At 42.8% G+C, this 25,327-nt stretch overlaps 1 protein-coding gene across 2 annotated transcripts in view; it reads right to left on the reverse strand.

Moving 5' to 3' along the window:
- The window catches only part of LOC124802856, a 223,877-nt gene that overhangs the window by 111,724 nt on the left and 86,826 nt on the right, over positions 1–25,327 (reverse strand). Inside the window, exons 1-2 of one of the 2 annotated variants that reach the window (XM_047263889.1) lie at positions 22,607–22,624; positions 10,672–10,761 (exon numbers count right to left, since the gene is read on the reverse strand). Coding sequence is in view for 1 of the 2 variants with exons in the window: in XM_047263888.1 (XP_047119844.1) it covers positions 22,607–22,807 (201 nt within the window). In the remaining variant the exon portion in view is untranslated. Of the gene's footprint in view, positions 1–10,671; positions 10,762–22,606; positions 22,808–25,327 lie in introns of those variants that run through there. The other variant, XM_047263888.1, reaches the window with a different exon arrangement.

The following is a 25,327-nucleotide window of genomic DNA, read 5'->3' on the forward strand; positions in this document are numbered from 1 at the left end:
CTCATCGGATTAGGGAAGGACGGGGAAGAAAGTCGGCTGTGCCCTTTGAAAGGAATCATCCCGGCATTTGCCTGGAGCGATTTAGGGAAATCACGGAAAACCTAAATCAGGATGGCCGGACGCGGGATTGAACCGTCGTCCTCCCGAATGCGAGTCCAGTGTTTACCTGTATGTATGACAGTCATTGGTGGATTGCATATGTCTTACAGACATGTGAAGAAACAGATGAAGTAAAGGTCAACTTCTTGCATCCACATGGACCATCTTTGTCATTTGTGTTTCTTGCCAGACCAGACACTTGCATCATCAGAAGATGTGATATTATCACAAGAGTGGATCCAGTGACACCAACTGGAAGGACGTACAATCTGCCTGGATCAGATCTGGCGAACATTAACAATTTAGTTGGGGAACTATGAGGAGAGATATAATGACTTTTCATTGCCTTTTCATAACAAATGTAATGTAAATAATGTAATGTAATATAAATAATTCATAATACCACTATAATAATGTAAACCATATTTTGTACAATATTACTTATGAATTTTACTTTATCATGATTTGTGTTCCATATATGTGTTAACTTCTTCATTTTGGTAGTGTATTGATGTTGACAAAATAATTTTTTGTGCATGATGCCTTGGGGTGGAGCAATTAAGAAATTTTTTTTTCAAAAAAATTGAAGAAGGGATGTTTTGAGATATTCAAGATCAAAGGTCAAGGTCAATGTCCTTTAGTATGAAACTTCTCAGAAACTTGTGAAGGTCTATTTGTTAGCTTTCCAATGGTACCATTTTCATTGCTGTAACTGAATTAGAACTAGAATTACAGTCATTTATGTTGTGACAGACACATGTAAATTTCGCACTAATTCCAAACTTTACAGACCTATAACTTTCTTCACAGTAATAACACACACACACACACACACACACACACACCTGCAAATTGGTACTTTTCCATCTTTTATATGGGTCACTGAATGCACCAAATTTGAAATAAATCTGAGATGGTCAGGGTGAAAATGTTACTTTACTGCGTTGGATTGACATGGAATGACCCTGGTAGAATACGGGAGAAATGCAGTTAGTCTACAAAGGAGATTGCATGCTTACAAATCACTTATGCGATGGGTTCTAGAATGTTGCTCAAGTGTGTGGAACCCATACCTAACAGGACTAACACGGAAAGGTGTCCCACTGGATTCCCTTTGGAACTCTGAGCACACAAGCCCATTTAAAGAGGACTAAAATGGAACATTGAACATTTGTAGAGAAGGGTAGTGCAAATGGTCATAGATTTCTTTGATCTGTGGAAGAGTGCCACAGAGATACTGAAGAAAGTGAACTGGAAGACTCTTGAAGATGGATGTAAACTATCACAAGAAAGTCTGTTAACACAGTTTCAAGAACTTGCTTTAAATGACTCTAGTAATGTACTACAGCCCCCTACGTATCACTTACATAGGAATTGAGATAAAAAGTTTACAATAATTACAGCATGGACAGAGGCATTCAAACAATCATTCTTCCTACACTCCATACAAGAACGGGATGGGAAGAAATCCTTATAACAGGTACAATGGGACATACCCACTGCCAAGCAATTCACAATGGTTTGCAGAGTATATATGTGGATGTACAAGATGAGTAGGACTGAAACATAAAATGCAGGCTTGCTAAAAAGTTACATAAAATCACATTCACTCTCTCGCACTCTTTCTCCCATTAGTACACACAGGCACTTTTAACAGCACAGAAGTGAAAATGGACTTGAGGTGGATTATTAAAATTCTACCACCAGTCTAGGAAAACCATGGCATCCAGAAGAAAAATGGTTGGCTGATTAGTGAACCCTAACATATTAACTGGATGAGCTAACCATGCTTCACACACACTGAAATTCCTGCCTTAAAGTTTACGTAGTAGGTCAGATAAAACACCAAACCATAGTACACATGGCACATTCATCCTATCACCACTTAAAATTGAGGGGTGGTCTGCTAATAAACCAGCTTCTACCTTCTCATCATGATATAAACTGCACTCAAAATTGGTGAACTGTAATCAGCAGGGCACTTGCATCACAAGTGGGCAGTTCTTCAAGTCTGAGAAGGAAGCTGTGCTTCTGGATGGCTGTGTCCTACTCAAGAATGTGTTAACCAGAGTTCATCACTTTGACCCGGCCGGAAGGAGGTGAGCCACGGCCTTATTTCCTTTTGTGGTATGTGCAGAATTGGCCCCTGCATATTCGGCCACCACACTCAAGTTTACACTCCATGCTCCAGGAATGGCCTCCGCCTCACCTCGGAGGTCATTTATAAATAGACACTGTACAATCAAACTGCCCACAGCCACCAATGTCTAGTGGTGCCAGCCTCACCACTACGTGGTGTTCAAGTCTCAGTACACAGCGTTGCACTCTTATGACCTACTTTCATCAACGTGGTCTCATGTCCATGGCACCGTGAATACATCCTTCAGCAGGCGCCTACTCAGATCAGGACTCCACATTTCGAAAGATCGGACGTCAGCCTTCTACCAGCCTGCCCTTCTGCCATTGCCACACTTGTCAGTCCTATTGTCAGTCCGGATATCGCCAGCCCTCGTGCTGTCACTTGTCCCATCAACCTACTGTCACCCTACCTGTCCCAGCCGGTCCTCCTGCCGTTCCGAGTCTGTCAGCGGCAATGGCAATCCATTCGTCAGTCTTCTCTTGAGGGGCCTATTCCAGCCATCCCTCCTACCATTGCCAGCCCCTTTCATATTGATGCCTGCTGCTGCTACTGGAGCCAGCTTAGTCCTCACCATGGGCTGTGTCCACTACTGCACATCCGTCAGCACTTCCAGCAGTATCACATCACAGTGTTTGCAAGTGACTGCCAACAAGCTCAGTGTCTCTGGGGACTGTGTATTTATGGTACCTCATTGCTCGTCTGTGGACTGCCTATGAGCTCTCAGCCTTGTAGGACTGTGCCATTATTAATCATCCCAGTTCCTTGAGACACAATTGTCCACAAGCTGTGTAGACATTCATTCTCAGCTGTATTTAATTTGGTTCTCAAAATTTGGTTCTCCTCAACTGTTTGGTTTGGTTGCGTTTTGCTTTAGGGTGCAAGAAAACAACATATTGCTTTGGCGGATAAAAAGTAAAACACGGTTTTCAGCCTGTGCGTCATTTGCTAAAATGGCCGATAACTCAGACGGCAAACTCTAGCAGGTCAAAAAATGGACAGTCCGTCAGGAAGTGGCGGACAGTTATTAAAACTTGGTTGCAATATGAGCAAAGAAGTGGGGTAGCGCCACTTGTCAAATAAAAATGGCTAAAAAGACAGTGCCCAATACGCAGCCTAGTTAAAATGCCCTCCTCCCAGGCGGGAGGGCCAAGAGAAGGTCAACCAAGCCACTGGGAGGGGTTTGATAAGCCAGAGCTTATTCCCGCAAGTGAGGACCATTTGCGATGCCAAAGGGACACCACCTCCTAACAGATGGCAACACAGAGATTATCAGAGGAAATATAGGAACTCGCGGGTTGAGGTACGAAGCAGCAGCGTCAGCAGCCTTGTTTCTTGGCAGACCGACGTGATCAGGAACCCACAGAAACATTACACTGGCTCCACCAGAAGTAAGCAAAAGACAGTTTTCCTGGACCCACTGCACTAAGGGATGGGCGGTGCACAGCGCACATGGACTTTGATGGGCGCTGAGTGAGTATGAGCAGTGGACACAATTGAAAAGGCTGTGTCAGTGGATGTACTCCGTGGCCTGATACACGATGAAGAGCTTGGCTGTAAATACTGAGCAGTGTGCTGGAAGCCGATATTAAAAGACATGGGTGCCAATGATGAAGGCACACTTGACCCCACGGTCAGTCTGAAAGCTATCAATGTATACAAAGGTACTATCGCGAAGTTCCATGCGAAAGTCGTGAAACTGAAGGTGATAGACTGAGGCTGAAGTAGTGTACTTAGGAAGCAAATGAAGGCTACGGTTAACATGGGCCGCTTCACGAAGCCAAGGTGGTGAAGGGTTCACACCCATTGGGAAAGTTGCAGGTAGCGTGAAGATAAGCCACCATAGAAAGTGCCGAAAGCAAACTCCAGGAGGTAACAGAAAAGAGGGAAGCACCCCATACTAGTGATCAAAGGAATCATCGAGAAAGACGGACAGGATGAGTGGCCACGCGTGGCAGACGAACAGCATGTACACCTGCTGAGGAGGAAGCAACTTCAGCATACAGACATTCAACCGGGCTAGCGTAAAAGGAACCCATGGCCAAACGGACGCAATGATGGTGGATAGTGTTGAGATGGCGTAAAGAGGGATGGACATACAGACGCATAAACAAAGCACCCTTAGTCTGGTTTTGAATGGACAAGGGACTGGTACAAATGAAGGCGGGTGGTTCGGTCGGCACTCCAGGAATTACCATTGAGGCCACGTAGGGCATCAAAGAACCACTTACAGCGGGCTGCCAGGTAAGACACAGGGGAGGACCGAGAGGGATTTCCATTGAGCATGAGCCCCAGGAATTTAATGGTTTCAATGAAGGGAGAGGCAACAGGCCCAAGATGTAAAGATGGGGGGAGAAACCATTTGCGTGGCCAGAAATCCGTGCAGATGGTTTGTCAATGAAAAGCGAAAGCCATTGTCAATGCTCCAGAAGTAAAAACGATCGAGACATCACTGAAGACGCCGCTCAGTGATACAGGTCCGTGGAGAACTGCAATAGATGGCAAAATTGTCAACGAAAAGGGATCCGGAGAAGCCCAGCAGGAGCCAGGCCATTACTGGCTTGATGGCGACAGCAAAGAGGATGACGCTCAGGACGGAACCATGAGGCACACAGTTCTCCTGGATAAAGGTGTCTGACAAGGCAGAACCCACATGCACCTTGAAAACTAGGTCTTTTAAAAATGCCTGAAGGCAACAAGGCAGACAGGCAGCCAGCCAGCCACAGAAGTCCCACGTGCAAAGAGTATGGAGGATACCAGTTCTCTAGCAGGTGTCATGGGCCTTCTCCAAATAGAAAAACATGGTCACAGTCTGGGATTTTTGCAGAAAACTATTCATGGTGTGGGCGGACAAAGTAATGAGATGGTCAATTGCAGAACGTCGCGCTCTAAATCTACACTGTGCATTTGTCAGTAAATTGTGAGTCTCTAGCCACCGTACCTGCCGGGCAGGAATCATACTTTCCATCACCTTGCAAACACAGCTGGTAAGAGAGATGGGGCAGTAGCTAGAAGGAAGGTTTTTGTCCTTACTGGGATTAGGTATGGGTATGACGGTGGCTTCACGCCAGCGTCTGGAAAATGTGACCCCCTGCCCAGATGCGGTTGTACGTGTTGAGCCGTGTGCTTGGCCGAAAGAGAAAAGTGGTGCTGCAACATCTGAATGTGGATGGTGTCTGGTCATGGGACCGAGGATCGGGATGAACTGAAAGCGTGATCTAGCTCCCTCACAGTAAAGACGGCATTGTAGCATTCATGATTTAGAGAAGAGAGCCTCCTCTTCTCGTTTCCAGTGGAGGAAGGCAGGCTGATAGTGGGAAGAGCTCCAAGACTTCCGCAAAATGGCGGCCCAAGGTGTTGGAGATACCAACAGGATCCACGACGACATTGTCTGCTACAGTCAGACTGGAAATTGGGGAATGGATCTTAGTTCCAGAGAGCCTTCGGAGGTTTGCCCACATGACAGGGGAAGGAATGGAACTGTCGAAAGAACTAGTGAATGGAATCCAGCTAGCTCTTTTGCTATCCCGAAGAATGCGACAACATTTTGCACGCATCTGTTTATAATGAATGCAGTTTGCCATTGTAGGATGACGATTACAAATGAGGAGAGCATGTCTTCGTGCACGAATTGCATTGCAGCATGCCGCAATCCACTAAGGGCCTGGAACACGACGTGGTAAAGAGGAAGTACGAGGAATGGAACATTCTGCAGCAGTAAGGATAACGTTAGTGAAATATTCCAACTGGTCATCACAACTGGGGAAATCTTGTTCTTCGAAGGTAGCCAGGGAGGAGTAAAGCTGCCAGTCAGCCTTAGTAAGATGCCATCTGGACGTGCATACAGATGGGGTAGGACTCAGCAAATGGATAGCACATGGGAAATGGTCGCTGGAGTAGGTGTCAGAAAGAACGGACCACTCAAGATGATGGGCAAGCTGGGCAGTGCAGAAAAATAGGTCCAAATGCGAATAGATGTGTGGTATGCGAGGAGTCAGAAAGGAAAGTGTTAAGGCAGAAGAGGTTAAGTTGGTTAAGAATGTCAGCCAAGAGAGTACCTCTCTGACAAGTCCTGAGAGAAGCTCAAAGGAGATAATGCGCATTTAAGTCACCGTGTAGCAAAATTGGGAGAGGTAGCTACTCAATAAGCTGAAGGAAATCTGCCCTAGTGACATCAGATGACAGAGGGACTTAAATGGTACAGAGGGGAAAAGTCAGGTGGAGAATGGAAAGACAAACTGCAACAGCTTGAAGATGGGTAGTCAGGGAGATGTGTTGACTATGAATGTCATCCCTTATGAGCAGCATGACGCCACCAAGAGATGGAGTGCCAACCTCAGGAGGAAGGTCAACACGAACCAGTAAGAAATGTGAAAGCTCAAAGCAGTCGTGATGGTGCAATTTTGTTTCCTGAAGGCAGAGTACAAGGGGCAAGGGGACGCTGCAATGCTAAAAGCATTGTCCTCTTTGTGGGACCTCGGCTGCTGCTGAGTGACAGTTGCTGAAGAGTTGCTACTACGGGCCACAGAAGCAGGAGGATCCTGCTCCACATGATCCACAGAAGCATCGGCTTGCTTGTGCGGTCGGTCTGTGGAGTCTAATACTAAAAAATGGTTGGTGGTGCGCGCTTGCAACACAGAGGACGGCTGGGCTAAGGTATCAGGTGGCGACACTGCCAAAGAGGACCTTCGAGTTGGCAAAGGAGAAGACTGTTTCCCGGGTGTTGTTCAGCTGGAGGGACGGAGGAAGTCTTCACAGAAGTATTCCTTCTGTCCTTTCCAGTCTACTGGTTGTGTAGCTAGTGGCTTCGCACCTTGAGGCGAGAATATTGACAGCTTGTTGCACAGCTGGACTGGGGGAGGGGTTAGCGATGCTACCTTGACAGTAGGCAACTTCACAACCTCAGAGCTGAATTGGAGGTCACATGTCTGCATTACCACGTCCTTCATGGAGCGAGGGGTAACAAGACCTGAACTACAGGTGCTAGATGGGAGAACACAGGGTTTGTGACTAGCCAGTAACTTGCGAGCAACTGGGTAAGGAACTTTTTACTTTACCCAGATCTCTCGGACAGCCGCTCATCAAGATACACGGGACAATCCTGAGAGGAGACGGCATGACTGCCATTGCAGTTGATACAGTGAGGAGAAGAAGGTGGACAATCGCCATCCTGTGCATTCCTACCACAGGTTACACATTTGGCTGGGTGTCGACAAGACGTTCTAGTGTGATTGAAACGATGACACTGGTAGCAGTGCTTCGGGTTCGGAATGTACAGCCGGACTGTGATAATTTTGTAGCCTGCTTTGATCTTAGATGGAAGCACCACTCTATCAAAGATGAGAAAAAGAGTGCGGGTGGGCAATAAGTATGTATCTACCTTTTTCGTGACACGATGGATGGCAATGACACCCTGTTCAGAGAGGTAAGATGGGATTTCGGCCTCAGTTAGACTGTTGAGCAGCGTGGTGTAAATTACACCACAGGAAGACTTCCAAGTTCTATTGGCCTTGACACGAACAGGGTAGCCGTGGAAAAGAGAAGAAGCAAGCAGTATTTGTGCTTGAGAATCAGAAATGGTCTCCAAAAGCAAAGTGCCATTCCATAAATGAGAGCAGGATTTCACAAGGCTGGCAATCGCATAAACACCTTTCTGAATAATAAATGGATTTACTGTGGTGAAGGACTGACCGTGGTGCAGCAGGAAGGGTCTTTGAATCATTAGCCTCATTATGTTTATGTTTCGTAGATGCTGATTGGGAAGATGATTGACTCATTGTGAGAAAATCCACCACGACTGCCGGTGTTTCCAATGGTGCGCTCCTTCCAACTGTGGGCCCCCTTCACGTAAGGGTGACTGTTCACACCTCCCGAACACCTGACAGAGGGACCAATCGGCAATTTGGGAAAGTTGCAGCTCAGGTAATCACCCCTCCCTGTGCCTGGTCTGTACCAGGGGTACATGCGAACCCTACCTGTCGACCCGGGGCTGGGAATTATGCATTACCCGGTCACCGGTTACACACCAGATGCATGGGCCACCACTTAACTTCCAAGAAATAGCCTTCTGCATCTTCCTGGATATCTGGGGGCCTTCAGTAACACGACCTTTGATTCCATGGTAAGGGCAGGAGAGGTGCATAACCTGGGGACCACTATATGTAGGTGGACCAGGGCCATGCTTAGTGGAAGGAAGGTAGAGGCTACCATGATGAATGAAAAGATGGTTATTAAGACCACTAGAGGCTGCCCACAAGGAGTAGTTTTGTCTCCTCTATTGTGGAATCTAGTGGTGAACGAACTCATTGAGGAACTGAATTCCAGACAATGCTTCTGCCAAGGATACGCAGATGACCTTGTCATAGTAATACTTGGCAAATTCACTGACACAGTCAGGAATATCGCACAAGGAGGGTTGGACATTGCGCAAAAATGGTGCACTAAACAGGATCTGAGAGTTAATCCTAAGAAGACTGTTGCGGTGCCATTTACGAAGAGACATATTCAGCATGCAAGTTGGAATCTAAAGCTCTTCGATGAAATTCTACCTGTGAAGGGGACAGAGAAATATCTACGGGTAGCCTTGGATGAGAAGCTAACTTGGACCCCTCATATTAAGAGTATCTGCTCCAAGGCAAAAAGTACTTTAGCGAGTACTAGGAGGACTTGTGGCAAAAAATGGGGCCTAAGCCCCAGGGGTATGCACTGGATATACACCACAGTGGTTAGGTAGAAGTGCAGGTTGCTGCTAAAGAGCTTGCTAAGGTGCAGAGATTGGCCTGCTTAGCCATAACGGGTGGAGTTAGCAGCACACCAACTGCTGGAATGGAAGCCATGCTGGATATGCCTCCACTTCACCTTTGGGTTAAGATGGAGGCAGCAGCTGAGGCACACAGACTTAAAACTGGCCAAAACTGGGTCTCATTCGGATATCCAGAATCACACACGAACATAGCGAGTGAGGTAAATATAGGTATGGCTGGGGAAATACCTGCCGACTATATAATAACTCCAAACTGCTTTGACAAGCCTTACAACATAATAATTGGAAGTAGGGAGCAGTGGGAGAAAACAGTTCGACACTGTATGGGGGACTTCATTTGGTTCACCAATGGGTCGAAAACAGACCAAGGCGTTGGGGCAGGGTTGCACGGGGTTCAGCCAAGACTGGAGAGCATCATCTCTCTAGGGAAACTGGCCTCTGTATTCCAAGCTGAAGTTACTGCAATCAGGGCACGTGTGGAGGAGAATATGCGTAGGTGCTACCATGACAGTAGCATCTACATCTATTCAGACAGCCAGGCAGCCCTGAAATCATTGGCAGCTCCTGCAACAAGAGCTAAGATTGTTGCAGATTGCCACAGGGCTCTGGTAGAGCTAGGGGGAAGCAATAGTGTGAACCTAGTGTGGGTTCCCGGGTCACTCAGAAATCTGTGGCAATGAACAAGCCGATAGGTTGGCTAGGATGGGGGCAACGACCCCATTTATTGGACTGGAATTTGTCCTGACAATCACAAAGGCTATGATCAAATTAGAACTACGGAACTGGCTTAGGAAACAGCATGTAGGATATTGGACCAAGGTCCATAAACAAAAACATGGTAAGGTAATGATGCCCAAGCCATGTTTTAAAAGAAGCTCTGTAATCCTGGGATTGAACAGGAAAGAGATCAAACTCATGACTGCACTGATGGCCGGCCTTGGGAACTTCAAAAAAACACCTACACACAATGGGTATAATGGAAGAGGACCCTAAATGTAGGATTTGTGATGAGGGTGAAGAAACTGCATCACATCTAATCTTCGAATGCATGGCATTCGAGAGCAAAAGATACAGAATCTTCGGGACAACTAGACCTGAAGAAATTGTCTAGCAAAAAACTGGTAGAGGGACTCCTTGCACTGGTTGGCTTTACTAGATATACAGGGAGCAATACCACACAATAAACTAGTTTCGGTGCGGGCAGTGGCAGGTCAGACCTAAGCTGTTTCAGCTCTCCTGTTAAAATCAATCAATCAATCAATCAATCAATCAATCCACCAAGTCCAGTTCGTGTCAGCACATTCCTGTGGAGATATATGACAACTTCACGACAATTGTGTTGCTAGGAAATAAGTTCTGTGCCCATACCCTGTTATAACTGAGGCGTTAGTGAACATTCAAGCATGTCCAAGTATGATATGCCAGTTACAGTTGACTCAGCAAAACATAAAGGACTGTAACTTTCTTACAGCTTACAGCACAAAAGAACATTTACCTTAGGTAATTCTCATACGTGTCCAATTATGTAACATGGTTTCTGCTCACCCTATATCCGAACATCACAGCGATTCACTTTATCACAGGTATGGAAGGTGGCTTTATCACTGAACATAATTTTCTTAAGAAAAATCTTCAGACTGCATTATGTTAAACATTTCTACACAAAACTCACCTTGTTTTTCTTTGTCACTTTCTCTTAAAGCTTGCAACAGTTCCAATTTGTTGGCTTCGAAAGACAGGGGTTTCCATAATACCTTGCACACTGTAACAGTGGACATAATGAATTCTAAACTGAAAGTCTCATTGATTTACACAGAACATAAATGTAAAACTGCCTGACTTTTTCAACTGATGTGTCAGAGACTGCTGGCTGATCCTGACCCGACATCCTATGTGATACATAGCCAGTTTTGGTGTTTACTACTTTTACTATCTCATTTCCTAATCTGATTTCCTCAGTATCACCTGATATAATTCAACTACATTCCATTACCCTTATTTTCTGTTTTCTGATACACACCTTACAATGATTTTTCAAGAGCCAATCCAATTCCTTGCATCTTTTTTTCCACATCTTTTACCATCTGACAGAATTAAAATGTTAGTGGAAACTTTCAGCTATTTTTGGCCAGTGTTTTATACAAACAACTCAACACTATACTGCAAAAACGTTTTAACACATTTTTATGCAGAAAAATTATCTTTACAGGTAACACCTACAACCTTACGAGTCAGCATTTTTGTTTGCATTTCTTTGAATGTGTGCCATCTTGCATTGCCAAGCGTCAAAGAGATTACAGTCTCCATCTCTATTAAAATTGTTGGTGTGTATGCAAAGCTCTACTACATCTTTCCCAAGGCAGGCTTTTACCAGTCTTCCCATTCTTTTTTGAATAATTAATGTTGTTGTTTGGTAACGATGAGTTATTAAATTTGTTACGTTCACATTACCTGAAGCATGCTTCCGCACCTATTATTGAAGTTACCTCAGAGCTGACATCACCACCAACACACTCACTGTTACCAGTATTGTGGCGACATTATAGCAAGCAACTGAGAGAGGCACCAATCGGCACAGTAGCAATGATCGTTATGTACAGATCCACAAATGGCAGCAAAACAATCCATTACCTAAGTGTTATTCATACATGCCCAGCCAGCCAACCACCAGTGCATCAGTCAGCATCTATTCAGCACCCATCAGGCAGCTGACGTACGTTTGACAACTGCCTTTTGCACATACAGGGTAACTGAACACAGAGTCCAAAAATCAGAACAAATGTGCCACTTCGACCCAACGTCACTTCTATCACTGCAATATAGTACAGTCTCAAGCAGTGACTCTAACAGCCAACTGCTGCTGCAACAGACTACAGCTGATGACTGATACCGTGCTGTGTGAGATGCTGCCAGTCTAGCACTGTTGTCCGAGTCAAGACTTCGCAGTTGTCACTGTGTATGATATGTCTGTCATCAATACGGCAGCTCCAAGTTGTCTCGGGTTTGGCACCAGACCACCGTATTGAATTTCTTGTGCCACTGCAAACAAAGAGTTCACTGTAGCTCCTGGCAAAGTTGTGTGTTGCAATGGCCTCTCTTTTCACTGTCTCGACTCTCACCTCCACTACTGCTAAATCATACCGAAATGCCTGGATTGGAAACAGTTGTACTCTCTCAAATCACAGAGGATGGCTTCCGAAACCTTACATAGCTGTCTTATAAAGATGGTCACCACAAATTAACGATTCTTTAATATTCACACTTGTCAGCAGCTGACTACTTAGAAATTGAGATTATCACATTATTTTTAAGATCTGATGGTATTTTGCTGCATAACAAGTGGAATGGTTTCATCACAATCATTTCTCCCAAAGATTTCAGGAGTTCTGAGGTACTGATATATGTTATCATATCTCCCATGTCATCTCCATTTACTCCTTGTTGTTCTATGAAATTGTCTTCACGCCATTTACCTTCCATAAATCTCTTCCTCTTTTCAGCTTTCCTTTCTTTGCTTAGCACTGCCTTCCCCACCCAAGTTTTTAAAGTTCACACAGCTACTTCTCTTTTCTCCATAGGTCTTCCTAATTTTCCTATAAGTGGCATCTACCTTTTGACTATTCATGCATGCTTCTACAGCCTTGTACTTGTCCTCTAGCCATAGCTGCTTAGTCATTTGGCATTTCTCCTATTTCATTTTTCAGATTTCTGCATTCCCTTTGGCCTGGCTCACTTGCAGCATTTTTATATTTTCTCCTTTTTTTATTTAAATTCAATATCCTATGTTGATCCAAACATTTATACTCTGCCTTTGCTCTTTGCCTGTCCTCCATATGGTGCAAGAAAAATCAAGACAGCTCGCAGCACTGCTGCAAGATGCAGAAGGCTGCCATCTGTATTAACTAAAATCCACTGTCATCAACAACGGAGGCAATACTTATGCACTTTCATGAAATATAAAAACAGTGTTAAGCAACTGGGCATAGGATGCATCAAAGACCACTTTAACTGTCGGGGATTTTCTATGCTATAACGGCCACATTTCTGTTGTTGCCTTTATTACACCATTTCTCAAAGCTAGTGTATACTCCCCCCCCCCCCCCCCCCCCCCCAATTTCAGTTAATCATTTCCTAATGATCCCATTGAAATGCTCAACTCCTCTAGTTATTTTCATTTATCCAGGTTCGGAGTTCTTAATTTCCTACCTTTCTGCAGTTGCTTCAGCTTTAATCTCCAGTTCATAAATGATAAACTGTTGTCCGAGTCCATAACTGCCCCTGGCAATGTTTTGCAGTTTAAAATTGTTTCTGAAATCTGTCTTCCCACTGTGTACTCCATCTGAAACATTCTGCTGTCACCACATATTTTCCACATACACAAATTTCTTCACAATTTTTAAATCAAGTGACAAAATTGATTAAATTCTGCTCCATTTAAATTTCTACCAGGTGGCTTCCCCTAACATCTCTTTCTCCCACATGTTCTCCTGCTATTTTTCCTTTACTTCCATATCAAATTTCTACCACAACTGCCTTAACTATCTGAATAATTTCTTTCATCTCATCACATTTGCTTTCAGTTTCTTCATTTTATGTTGAGCTAGTTAGCATTCAAAGTTTTACTACTGTGGCAAGAGTTGAGACTTTTTAACCATATTGGCCATGAAATATAAAAACAGTGTTAAGCAACTGGGCATAGGATGCATCAAAGACCACTTTAACTGTCGGGGATTTTCTATGCTATAACGGCCACATTTCTGTTGTTGCCTTTATTACACCATTTCTCAAAGCTAGCTGTTTGGACTGCTGTGTGTATTTTCTTTGTGTTGTTTGTAGTAGCCTATCTACATTCCTAGTGTCTTATTAAACTTACTCACATATCATTCTTATTTGATTTTGTGCACCAGAGTAGAAATTGTGTTCATCCTGCCATCACATTTCACTAATTCCCACTATAACTTTGATCTTCATATCCTCTGTTCAATTTATTAGTATGCATACACAATTAAGAGAGACACTATTCCACACTCTGACTTGTGCAATGCGAACTTCCCATGCTTTGTGTTTATAGCACGTCAAGAAACTCTCGACAGTGTAGCTCTCAGTGACAAATATCCTGTCCATTCTTTTTACTGTGACTTCTTCAACATCTATCCTTGCCACAAATAACAGAGGGGCTAGTCTTCAGGCTTTCCTGGTGAGGCATTGTCAACCTTGGAAAATCTGGTTTTCTGCTGTTAATCCGTGTCTTACCTGCATGAAATGCTCCCTGAGGGTGAATCAAGTACGGAACAGATAAAGCATTTATGCCTACATGGGGCTAAGCACTCCGTCATTGGTCCACACCAAGCCTGGCACTCCATCTGAGGTCCAAGTAGGTCAGTAGTGGCAACTGTAGCATTTTTTAATTGTAGCTGTTTGGACTGCTGTGTGTATTTTTTGGCTGTTGTCAGTTAATAATTTTGTCATCTGATGTTCTTTTCCACCTCCAAGTTCTTCTGGGTATTCAATCCGTACATCGAAATAAAGGTAAAAAAAAAAAGACGTAATGGAAGCAACATCCCGACTCCAGGTGAAATAACTTTGGAAATGGTGACAAAGCAAATAACGCAGCACAACCACACAGGATGCATAGATGGTGGTATTTCAGAAAGGAAATTGAGTAACTGAGGATGATCATTTCGAGAACGAATGGCAATTTGAACAATGGCGATCAGAAAATACTCCGATAGCTGCCCCTAGTGGGTGTGGACCTCGGACAGAGCACCTGACACAGCCAGCTATGGTAACAGAACAGCCTAGTCCACAGAAAAGCTTAAATGACGGCAATCAGAGGAATGAATGACCAATCAACATGAGGTTGAACAGAACATCAGCTGACAATACTACTAACAGCAGCCAAAAAACATGAACTTAGCTGTTTGAACAGCTACGGTACATAGTTATAAATACTCTATCGTTCCACACTGGATTCTGCCTCAGGGAGCACCTGAGGAAGATTGTGAGTTATGCGATCAAAATATTGCCCAAGTACAATATGGATTACAAGCGAAAAACCCTGTTTTCCAAGGTGGCAACAGAGAGATTGCTACCATCAAAGTACACTTGCAAACTACACACTGGTGGAATGGTGCATCTTAGCATCATTTCAGGGTCATACACTACTATACAGGGTGGTCCATTGATTGTGACCGGGCCAAATATCTCACGAAATAAGCATCAAACGAAAAAACAACAAAGAACGAAACTTGTCTAGCTTGAAGGGGGAAACCAGATGGTGCTATGGTTGGCCCGCTACATGGCACTACCATAGGTCAAATGGATATCAACTGCGTTTTTTAAAAATAGGAACCCCATTTTTATTACATATTCGTGTAGTACGTAAAGAAATATGAATGTTTTAGTTAGACCACTTTGTCGCTTTGTGACAGATGGCGCTGTAATAGTCACAAACGTATGGCTCACAATTTTAGATGAACAGTTGGTAACAGGTAGGTTTTTAAAATACAGAACATAGGTACGTTTGAACATTTTATTTCGGTTGTTCCACTGTAATACATGTACCTTTGTGAACTTATCATTTATGAGAATGCATGCTGTTACAGCGTGATTACCTGTAAATACCACATTAATGCAATAAATGCTCAAAATGATGTCCGTCAACCTCAATGCATTTGGCAATTCGTGTAACGAAATTCCCCTTAACAGCGTGTAGTTCGCCTTCCGTAATGTTCGCACATGTATTGACAATGCGCTGACGCACGTTGTCAGGCATTGTCGGTGGATCACGATAGCAAATATCCTTCAACTTTCCCCACAGAAAGAAATATGGGGACATCAAAATGTGATGAACGTGTGGGCCATGGTATAGTGCTTCAACGACCAATCCACCTGTCATGAAATGTGCTATTCAATACCACTTCAACCACACGCGAGCTATGTGCCACACATCCATCATGTTGGAAGTATATCACCATTCTGTCATGCAGTGAAACATCTTGCAGTAACATCGGTAGAACATTATGTAGGAAATCAGCATACATTGCATCATTTAGATTGCCATCAATAAAATGGGGGCCAATTATCCTTCCTCCCATAATGCCGCACCACACATTAACCTGCCAAGGTCACTGATGTTCCACTTGTCGCAGCCATCGTGGATATTCTGTTGTCCAATAGTGCATATTATGCCGGTTTATGTTACCGCTGTAGGTGAATGATGCTTCATCGCTAAATAGAACACGTGCAAAATATCTGTCATCGTACCGTAATTTTTCTTGTGGCCAGTGGCAGAACTGTACACGACGTTCAAAGTCGTCACCATGCAATTCCTGGTGCATAGAAATATGGTACGGGTGCAGTCAATGTTGATGTAGCATTCTCAACACCAACATTTTTGAGATTCCCGATTCTCGCGCAGTTTGTCTGCTACTGATGAGCAGATTAGCCGCGACAGCAGCTGAAACACCTACTTGGGCATCATCATTTGTATAAGGTCGTGGTTGACGTTTCACATGTGGCTGAACACTTCCTGTTTTGTTAAATAAGTTAACTATCCGGCGAACGGTCTGGACACTTGTATGATGTCATTCAGGATACCGAGCAGCACATGCCCGTTGGACATTTTTATCACAATATCCATACATCTACACAATATCAACCTTTTCCACAATTGGTAAACGGTCCATTTTAACATGGGTAATGTATCACAAAGCAAATACCGTCCACACTGGTGGAATGTTACGTGATACCACGTACTTATACGTTTGTGACTATTACAGCGCCATCTATCACAAAGCGAAAAAAGTGGTCCAACTAAAACATTCATATTTCTTTACGTACTACACGAATATGTAATAAAAATGGGGTTCCTATTTTTAAAAAACGCAGTTGATATCCGTTTGACCTATGGCAGCGTCATCTAGCGCACCAACCATAGTGCCATCTGGTTTCTCCCTTCAAGCTAGAGGAGTTTCATTCTTTGTAGTTTTTTCGTTTGATGCTTATTTCGTGAGGTATTTGGCCCGGTCAATATCAATGGACCACCCTGTATATCCCACTATGTATTTTGCTGTCCTTGCAGATTTGTACACTGAGCAGCCATTAACAAAGTGCATTCTAGTAATTATTTTTCAGCTTGGCTCCATCTAAAAGAGATAAGTGTAAGTAACAATTAGCTTATAGACAATGACAATGCTAACTGGGAACTACACAACAAAGTTTTCTAATACTACGACAACAACATCCAAGATGGTGCAGATCAAATCCCACATATACCGTGCACTAATACCAAAGCTATTTTATCATCCAAGACTTGGCCTGTCCCTTGGTGGAGTGAAGAATGTCATTCAACTATCATGAACAGACAGTCAATTATTTTGCAAGGGAAACTATCGAACAGTTGTGCAATTTGTGATTTTTTTTTTTAAATTTTTAGAACAAGTTTTGGCAATTCAGTATGCCTTCTTCAGGTCACATGCACATCTCATTTATAGACACTCTAAGCATATCTATATTGATATATTGGAGCCATTAATTTCTGGAGGTCATGAATTTGTTTTTCCATGTGCTTCTTGAAAGATTTGACTACAAGTTGCAGATCAACTCGTCTTTGAAGGAAGCACTTGAAATATGAATTAACGACACCCAGAAACTGATGGCTCTAGTACGTCAATATTGATATGTATTGAATGTCTACACATGAGATGCATATGAGGGTCTAAAGATGGTTTAGTGAACTGTCAAAACTGGTTGTGAAAATAAAATAACTTCTCAAACTGCATGGCTGTTCGGCGATTTTTCTTGCTAAATAATTGACCAGCTGCTGTCCCACATGCACAGTGGATCAACAGAGAGACAGACAACTGTTCAAATATCACCTGTGCAGAAAGAGCACCACAGTCTTCAGGAGGGTAAAGACTAAACCCAGACATATGAAACATAATAACTATGGACCAAGGTGAGATTTCCTAATATCTGCAGAATCTACACCATTAGTAAAGGAAAATGTACATTACGTGGAACTCAGGCTAGACAAGGCCTTACTTAATAACCGAGTCACTTTTGCTACCTGAACTTTTAACCATAGAGATCACAAATGTTACAACTGTTAGAATCTTATGGATAAGAAACAAATGGAATCTTCAAACATCTCAGATGTGTATAACAACCCATCTGGCATGTGGGAACTGAAGTCTGATTTGTCTGCTGCCCAACACACAGACACAGAACTAGTCAAGGTTCAATACAGTATCGTCCAAGTTTTATTACATCTATTCAATAAAAGCTGGACAGAAACCTGCTCTAACAACTCTTGATGGAAAGTGGTTATGAGGTCCATTTTAAAACCAGAGAAAGACTATCTCTAGGTAGTCACGTATGCCATTCCATGAAGTCAAGCCCCATAAATCAATATGTAAACACTTTTGTATTAGAGGAGACCACTCACCAAAAACCAGAAGGCCTGAGATGTCTAAAGAAAGAAAACTTGCTAGCTTTTGAAGTTACTCTTTGCCTACTCCTCTACATGGTGACAGCTAAACTAACAGAGCCAATGCTGTTTTGTGGCAAGGGGACTGGTTGTGGTGGTGGCAGAGCCAGATGGGGTAGGCAGAGGGAGAGGGAGGCAGAAGGCAGGGAGATGGTCCAGGGGTGGGTGGGTGTCTGGGTGGTTAGCAGCTAGTAGGGAAGTAGATAGTTTGCTGGCTAGGAATGCAGGAGGGAGAGGTAGCAGGTATAGGGGCTTGCATGATTGTATTGGCCCATGGGAAGTAGCACACGCTGAAGGCGACATGTGGATGTGAAATGGGAGCGGGTGACAGAATGGAGGAAGGGGAAACTGTTGGCTGGAGGGTGTGGAGACAATGAGTTACCCACAATTGAGGCAAGGACAATTATAGGAGCGGAGGGTGTGTTCTAAGGATAACTCCTATCTGTGTAGTTCAGACAAGCTGGTGGCAGAGTGAAAGACATAGATGGCTTGGGTTGTGAAGCAGCCACTGAAATTGTGCATGTTGCACGGGTGGTCAACTTTGTTCTTGACGGGAGTTTAGGAGAGGCCATTCACCGTGGTGGACAGCTGATTCGCAGTCACACCAACATACAGGGTTGTGCAGCATTCGCATCTACGCAGTAAGATCAGAACAGAGCTTACTTCATTTAATGAGGGAGAATAGAGGAATATTTAATTTTACATGGGAGATTAGTAACATCTTGATTGTTTTTGTAGCCTTAAGCCCACAGCTGTACTTTAAATTACTTTACAAATGCATACTCAATGAAACATTCCACAACTTGACACTCAATAAAAGACACTTGAGGAAACAAATTTATGAGATGAAGAAGGTAGAATAATGTAAACATCTAAATGTGAAAGTGTTAAACTGTGACATGTTTGTTACATGCTCTGTGTGTCAGACAACTAAATTTTGAACATAAATGATTGTATTTTGATACATAACCTAAATGGTATGCATACCAAATGAACTTCATCACACTTCAGACAAATGTTATGTGCACGTAACTGTAATGTACCTAATTGCAATTAATAGTGCAGGCCAAGTCAGAAACTGAACTATGAGATTTCATCCAATACTAACTTCTTTTAACATAACACTGTGTCCACAAGACACACACAAATAAATATCAAATATAGTGACTTTAACTGGTATATAATTATTCATTAGCCATAATAACTAAGTGCACAACTGAACTATAATATTTTGATAAGTATACATATAGCGTCACAATGGAAAATCCAGGATGGACTAATGACAATATCATGAAAGGATACCATATAACGGGGAACAAGCAAACTTTTGGCCATAACACCTCCACCTCCTCCTCAATTAAACACACACACACACACACACACACACACACACACACACACACACACACACACACACACACACACACGACTGCTGTCTCTGGTTGCTGAGACCAGACTGTGAGCAACTGCATATAATGGGAGAAGCAATTGGGGAGGTTGGGCTCAGGAGGCTGGGCAGGGAGGGGCAGCGATAGCAAGGTAAGGGTTGGAATGGTAAATTGCTGCTTGTGGGTGCAGACAGGAGCATGGTGGGAAGGCAGTAGGGCAACTAGGTGGAAGTGGGAGGTTAGATGGAGGGTGGGAAGTGGGTGGGGGGGAAAGGGGGATGTGGGGGAAAGGGGGTTGGAAAAGGAGAGAAGTAAAAAAAACAAACAAACTGTGAGTGTGTTTGTGGAATAAAGGGCTATATAGCTCTGGAGTGGGAACAGGAAGGGGGATAGGTCGTGACAGTACTGTATCCTGCTACTAGTGCACGTGAGTCTGAATGTCCCGAATGTGGTGTCGCCTCATTCGGGTGTGTGCTCGAACAGGTCACCAACTGTATCAGTGCGGGCTGCCTGTGTGAGTCTTCGCCTTGCCAAATGCTGGTGACTCATGTATATATACATCTGCATGGTGCATTGCTGGCTGACCCTCTCTCTGTAGATCCAGCTGTGCTGCTCACATCAGTTGTTCTGTCTTGTTACATGTGGATTCACAAAAGGGGTTAGTGCCATTATTGTTCAGAGACTTATAAATAAATCCATTTGTGTTTCTTGAATTGGTGTCATATATTACTAGGTTGTTACAGACAGCGACTAACAAAGGTCAAAGCCAGGAGAGTTATGGGAACATGGGATATATTGCAGGGAGAGTTCCCACCTGCGCAAATCAAGAAAGCTGGTGTTTGTAGGAAGGATCCAGATGACACAGGCTGTGAAGCAGTCACTGAAATGAACAGTGCTGTGTTGGGCAGCATGTTCAGAAACGGGGTGGTCCAGCTGCTGCTTGGGCACACTTTGTCAGTGGCCATTCATGCAGACAGCTTGTTGGTTGTCATGCCCTTGTAGAACACAACATAGCACTCGGAGCTTAGCTTGAAATTGCATGACTGTTTTCATAGGCCTTTATCGGATAGATGATGCTTGTGACCGGACTGGAGTAGGTGACGTGGAAGGGTGTGTAGCACGGGTCTTGCATCTAGGTCTGTTAAATGGGTACGAGCCATGAGGCAAGAGATTTTGAGCAGCAATTGTGTAGGGCAGGATGAGGATATTGTTTAGGTTCAGTGAGTGGTGGATTACCACTGTGGGAGGGGTGGGAAGGATAGTGGATAGAACACATTCCTGAAACTCTGGCAGAGAATAATCAATTGCTCCAGTCCTGGGTGGTACTTAGTCATAAGGGGAATGCTCCTCTCTTGCGAACGGTGGGACTTCGGGAGGTTGTGGGTGACTGGAGAGGAAAGACATGGGAGCTCTGTTGCTGTACAAGGTTTGGGGGGGGGGGGGGGGGGGGGGTAGTTACAATCTTTGAAGGCTACAGTGAGGCCCTTGATCAATTCTGAGAGGGACTGTCCATCACTACAGATGTGACAGCCACGAGTGGCTACGCTGTATGGAAGGGTCTTCCTGGTATAGAACGGGTGGCAGCTGTCACAGTGGAGGTATTGCCGGTGGCAGGTTGGTTTCTGAGAATGCTGCCCAACATACTGTTCTTCATCTCAATGACTGCTTAAAAGCCTATGTCATCTGGATCCTTCCTACTAGTACCAGCTGTTATGAATTGCACAGGTGGGAATGCTCCCTGCCTCAGCCTCCGTTAGTCACTGTTCTTCACCCACCTGTTCCACTCCTGCACTACACATCCCTCTATTCCACCAAGACCCACAATTTTTTTACTTTTCTGCCCCCCCCCCCCCCCCCCCCCCCCCAAACCATCTGTCTAACTTCCAAACTGCTGGTATCTGCCCTGCTCTGTCCACCTTGACCCTGTATGCTCCCACAAGCAGTACTTTACCATCCCCACCCCCACCAAGCGATCCCTCCCCCTCCCCTTTCCTGCCTCCTCCTTACCCCCACTACCCAGATTACTTCTCCAATCATGCACAGTTACTCGCAGTCTGGCATTGGCAGCCTAAGGCAGTGGTCATAGGTGTGTGAGCTGTGTTTGCGTGATTATATATGTGTGTGCACATGTGTTTTGTCTAATTCAGAAAAAGGCCTTTTGATTGAAAACTAACTTCTTTGGAAGTCTTTTTATTGTGCCTGTCTGCGACTCAACATTCTCTACTATATGGTGATCAGCAATCTATCTTTTTAACAGTATTATATACTGTTGCGGTTATAGTTTTCATATAAACCACAGCAACATGGATTTATTAATTTAATACAGAGTTCTGGTGTTCTCAAACATTTGTGATGTGAGTGTAAACTGACTAATGAGGATTGCAAGAAGCTTATGTTCTCCAATATTTTAACAGAAGTTGGACCTCATAATTTATGGAAACTGTGCCAGGCAACTATTGCAATCAGTAATCTTTAAAAGCATCCATCCTGAAAAGCAATGGAAACCTTCAATCCAGGTTAATTCTTGGTACAAATCTACTGAATAACAACAATGCATTAGTAGTAGCTTAAACACTTAAATTATTCTGTAGTATTTATACCAAATTTATTTTCAGTTTTTAACAGAGCATTCAGCTTAAATATGCGAAAACATTAAGTATTAAAAGTAGCTTTCAGACATCACTTATTACCAACACACTAAATGAGATACAAAAACAAGGAACTCATACCTGAAGTGCTGCATGTGTATGAGCGAGTCCAACTTCATGTAAGCATTCATGGTACTTCTGTTGCAATGACTTCAGTTTTCTCTCCTGACAATTTTGTAACTCAAAATTCTCTTTCATCTCAGCTGCTTTTAAAACATTATCTTTTTTCCGTTGAACTCTTTTTCGGATGTGATCAGCAATATCTTTTGACTGCTGACGAACCTTAAACAGAATTACTATATGAATATAGAATAAAGATCATATACATGAACTTTCCGTTATTAGCAATAGTTGCTTTAAAGCCAAAACACTTTCTTGATTAATTTCCTTTGCTAAAACAAAAATTATATCTACTATTGACAATTGCACACAAAACAGTACAGCATTTGAAGAACACAATAAAATTATATTTAAATAAATCTCTGTCCACCTGCCTCAAATCCTCACAAGGAAACAAAAAGACTTGCCTCTTTTTTGTGCTATTTATGTCTTATGCTTCCAGTATTGTAATATCTTTAAACATTCAATGCTATTTTTTCACCAGATAATAATGAATCATACTTTTGAGACAAATTGAGAAAGCTTATATATTTAAATTATGTGGGACAGTATAGTGCGCTTATTTCTGTATCTTTACGGGATTAAAAAGAATAGATCTGATCACAGTTTCCATTCACCACCACCACCACCACCACCACCACGTCATTTGACATCCAGTGCTATGTAAAGGCCACCTCTAGAGCAGTGGTTTTAAATCTTTCTGAGACCATTACCTCTGAGTGTGATCATATATTAGCTAGTACCCCTTGTGGCAAAGCAAGCTGGGATTTTTACTTCCCTTCTTGTTTTGCTATCTGCTTCTTTAAAATTAGTTTTTCCATTTTTGACTAATAATATTAACATACGCGAGTATAATCTGCATTTTCATAAAAAGATAAGGTTGGGCCTCAGTTTTAAAGAAAATAACACCAGATCTAATTTTGTGCTTAGTTTTATGTATGTAATTTATTTTCTAATTTATTTTGACAATTTCTAGTTAGTACCTTCTGTTATAAGGTGAAATCAGTAATTGTTTCTTAACTTAAATTCTGTTGTTGATTTATAAACAAATATAAATTCTATAACTGTAAACATTTGGAACATGAAATGCTGGTAATCTTAAAGTACCTATTTGGCTCTATTCAAAAACATGTTAGCAAATCCAGCACTTAATTAATGGAAAAGTAAATAACAGTTTTGTCAAAAGTGTTTTTGTGTAATAATATATGATAATTTCATGATTTAAACAAATAATTCGGCTTAACCCTTGTAGCAGAAGAAACTGTCAAAAAGAACCAATTTTTCGGTGTACTCAGTTAATTTAATGAGTTAAGTTTTAATTGTACTTTCTGTAATTTAAACTTTGAACAATGTGTAGTTTCAGCGTCTATTATTGTTAGGATATATAAGGGCCCGATTTTTGGTCCTGAGACAGTCGGTACACGGCCCAGTTTCAGACGAGAAACCTGTGCTGGTTAGAACAACAACAATGCATCAACTTAACAGTGAAATCAGTGTTAAACCAATATGCCATGTGTTAAAACAATGACAGTTTCTGCTCCATACGTAGCCTTCTATTCTTCAAGAACTGTGAACTTTGTAGTTAGGTTTTTACTGCTTGTAAATGTTCAACAAAACAATGGCTCTGAGCACTATGGGACTTAACTTCTGAGGTCATCAGTCCCCTAGAACTTAGAACTACTTAAACCTAACTAACCTAAGGACATCCCACACATCCATGCCCGTGGCAGGATTCGAACCTGCGACCGTAGGGGTCATGCGGTTCCAGACTGTAGTGCCTAGAAGCGCTCGGCCACTCCGGCCGGCGATGTTCAACAGGAAAGTACTGTAGCAGTACGTGGATGTTTGCCTGCAAACTATTAATGAGGCTTATCGAAAGTTAAACAATTGTGCACAGGCCATAAAACTGTGTATTATTGGGGGGATTGTGGAAAATGAAAGTAAATAACTGTGAAATGCAAATGTGCACCTGTCAGCTACATCATTTAAAGTAGACAGTACTTCACTCCCAGACCCTATTTTTTTAGCCAGTACGTTGACACCGAGGACGAACAAATGAAGAAACAAAGAAGGTGAACGCCCCCCCCCCCCAATCATCATCACCATCATCATCATCATCAACAACAACAACAACAACAACAACAACAACAACAACAACAACATTAGCACTCAACTAAACTGTAGAATGAAAAAGAATACTCTTTGGACACTTGTATTTACAAAAATTATGAAAAATAAAATATTTAATTTTTGCAGATGTTTTACAAAACCACGAACTATTGAGTCAGGGAGATAATCAGTATTATTATTTCTAACAAACATTTTTTTGTAGAAGGAAGAAGCAATTTTCAGTGCATTTCTACCAACAACCCCTTCTCAGTAAAGATAGCTAACCATCCCCACTGAGGGAAGACACTAGTCATATAACACACTTTTCTAGCACCATCCCTCTCATTAGTGACATTTGCTTCACCTCCATCCCCATTTAAAATTGACAAAGTTAAAATTTGTGCACTATACTTAGGTTTGCAAATTACTTGATTGATGGGCTCTTTACTTCTGAAGTGTCAGAAAGGGGGAAGACTTCAGGCTGCTAATGCTTTGCATCTTACCACTGCCACTATTAACAACTAACAACGATATTGTATATGCCTTTCAACAATGTTGTTGTTGTGGTCTTCA

Source organism: Schistocerca piceifrons, chromosome 6, assembly GCF_021461385.2.
Source record: "Schistocerca piceifrons isolate TAMUIC-IGC-003096 chromosome 6, iqSchPice1.1, whole genome shotgun sequence".
Taxonomy (NCBI): Eukaryota; Metazoa; Arthropoda; class Insecta; order Orthoptera; family Acrididae; genus Schistocerca; species Schistocerca piceifrons.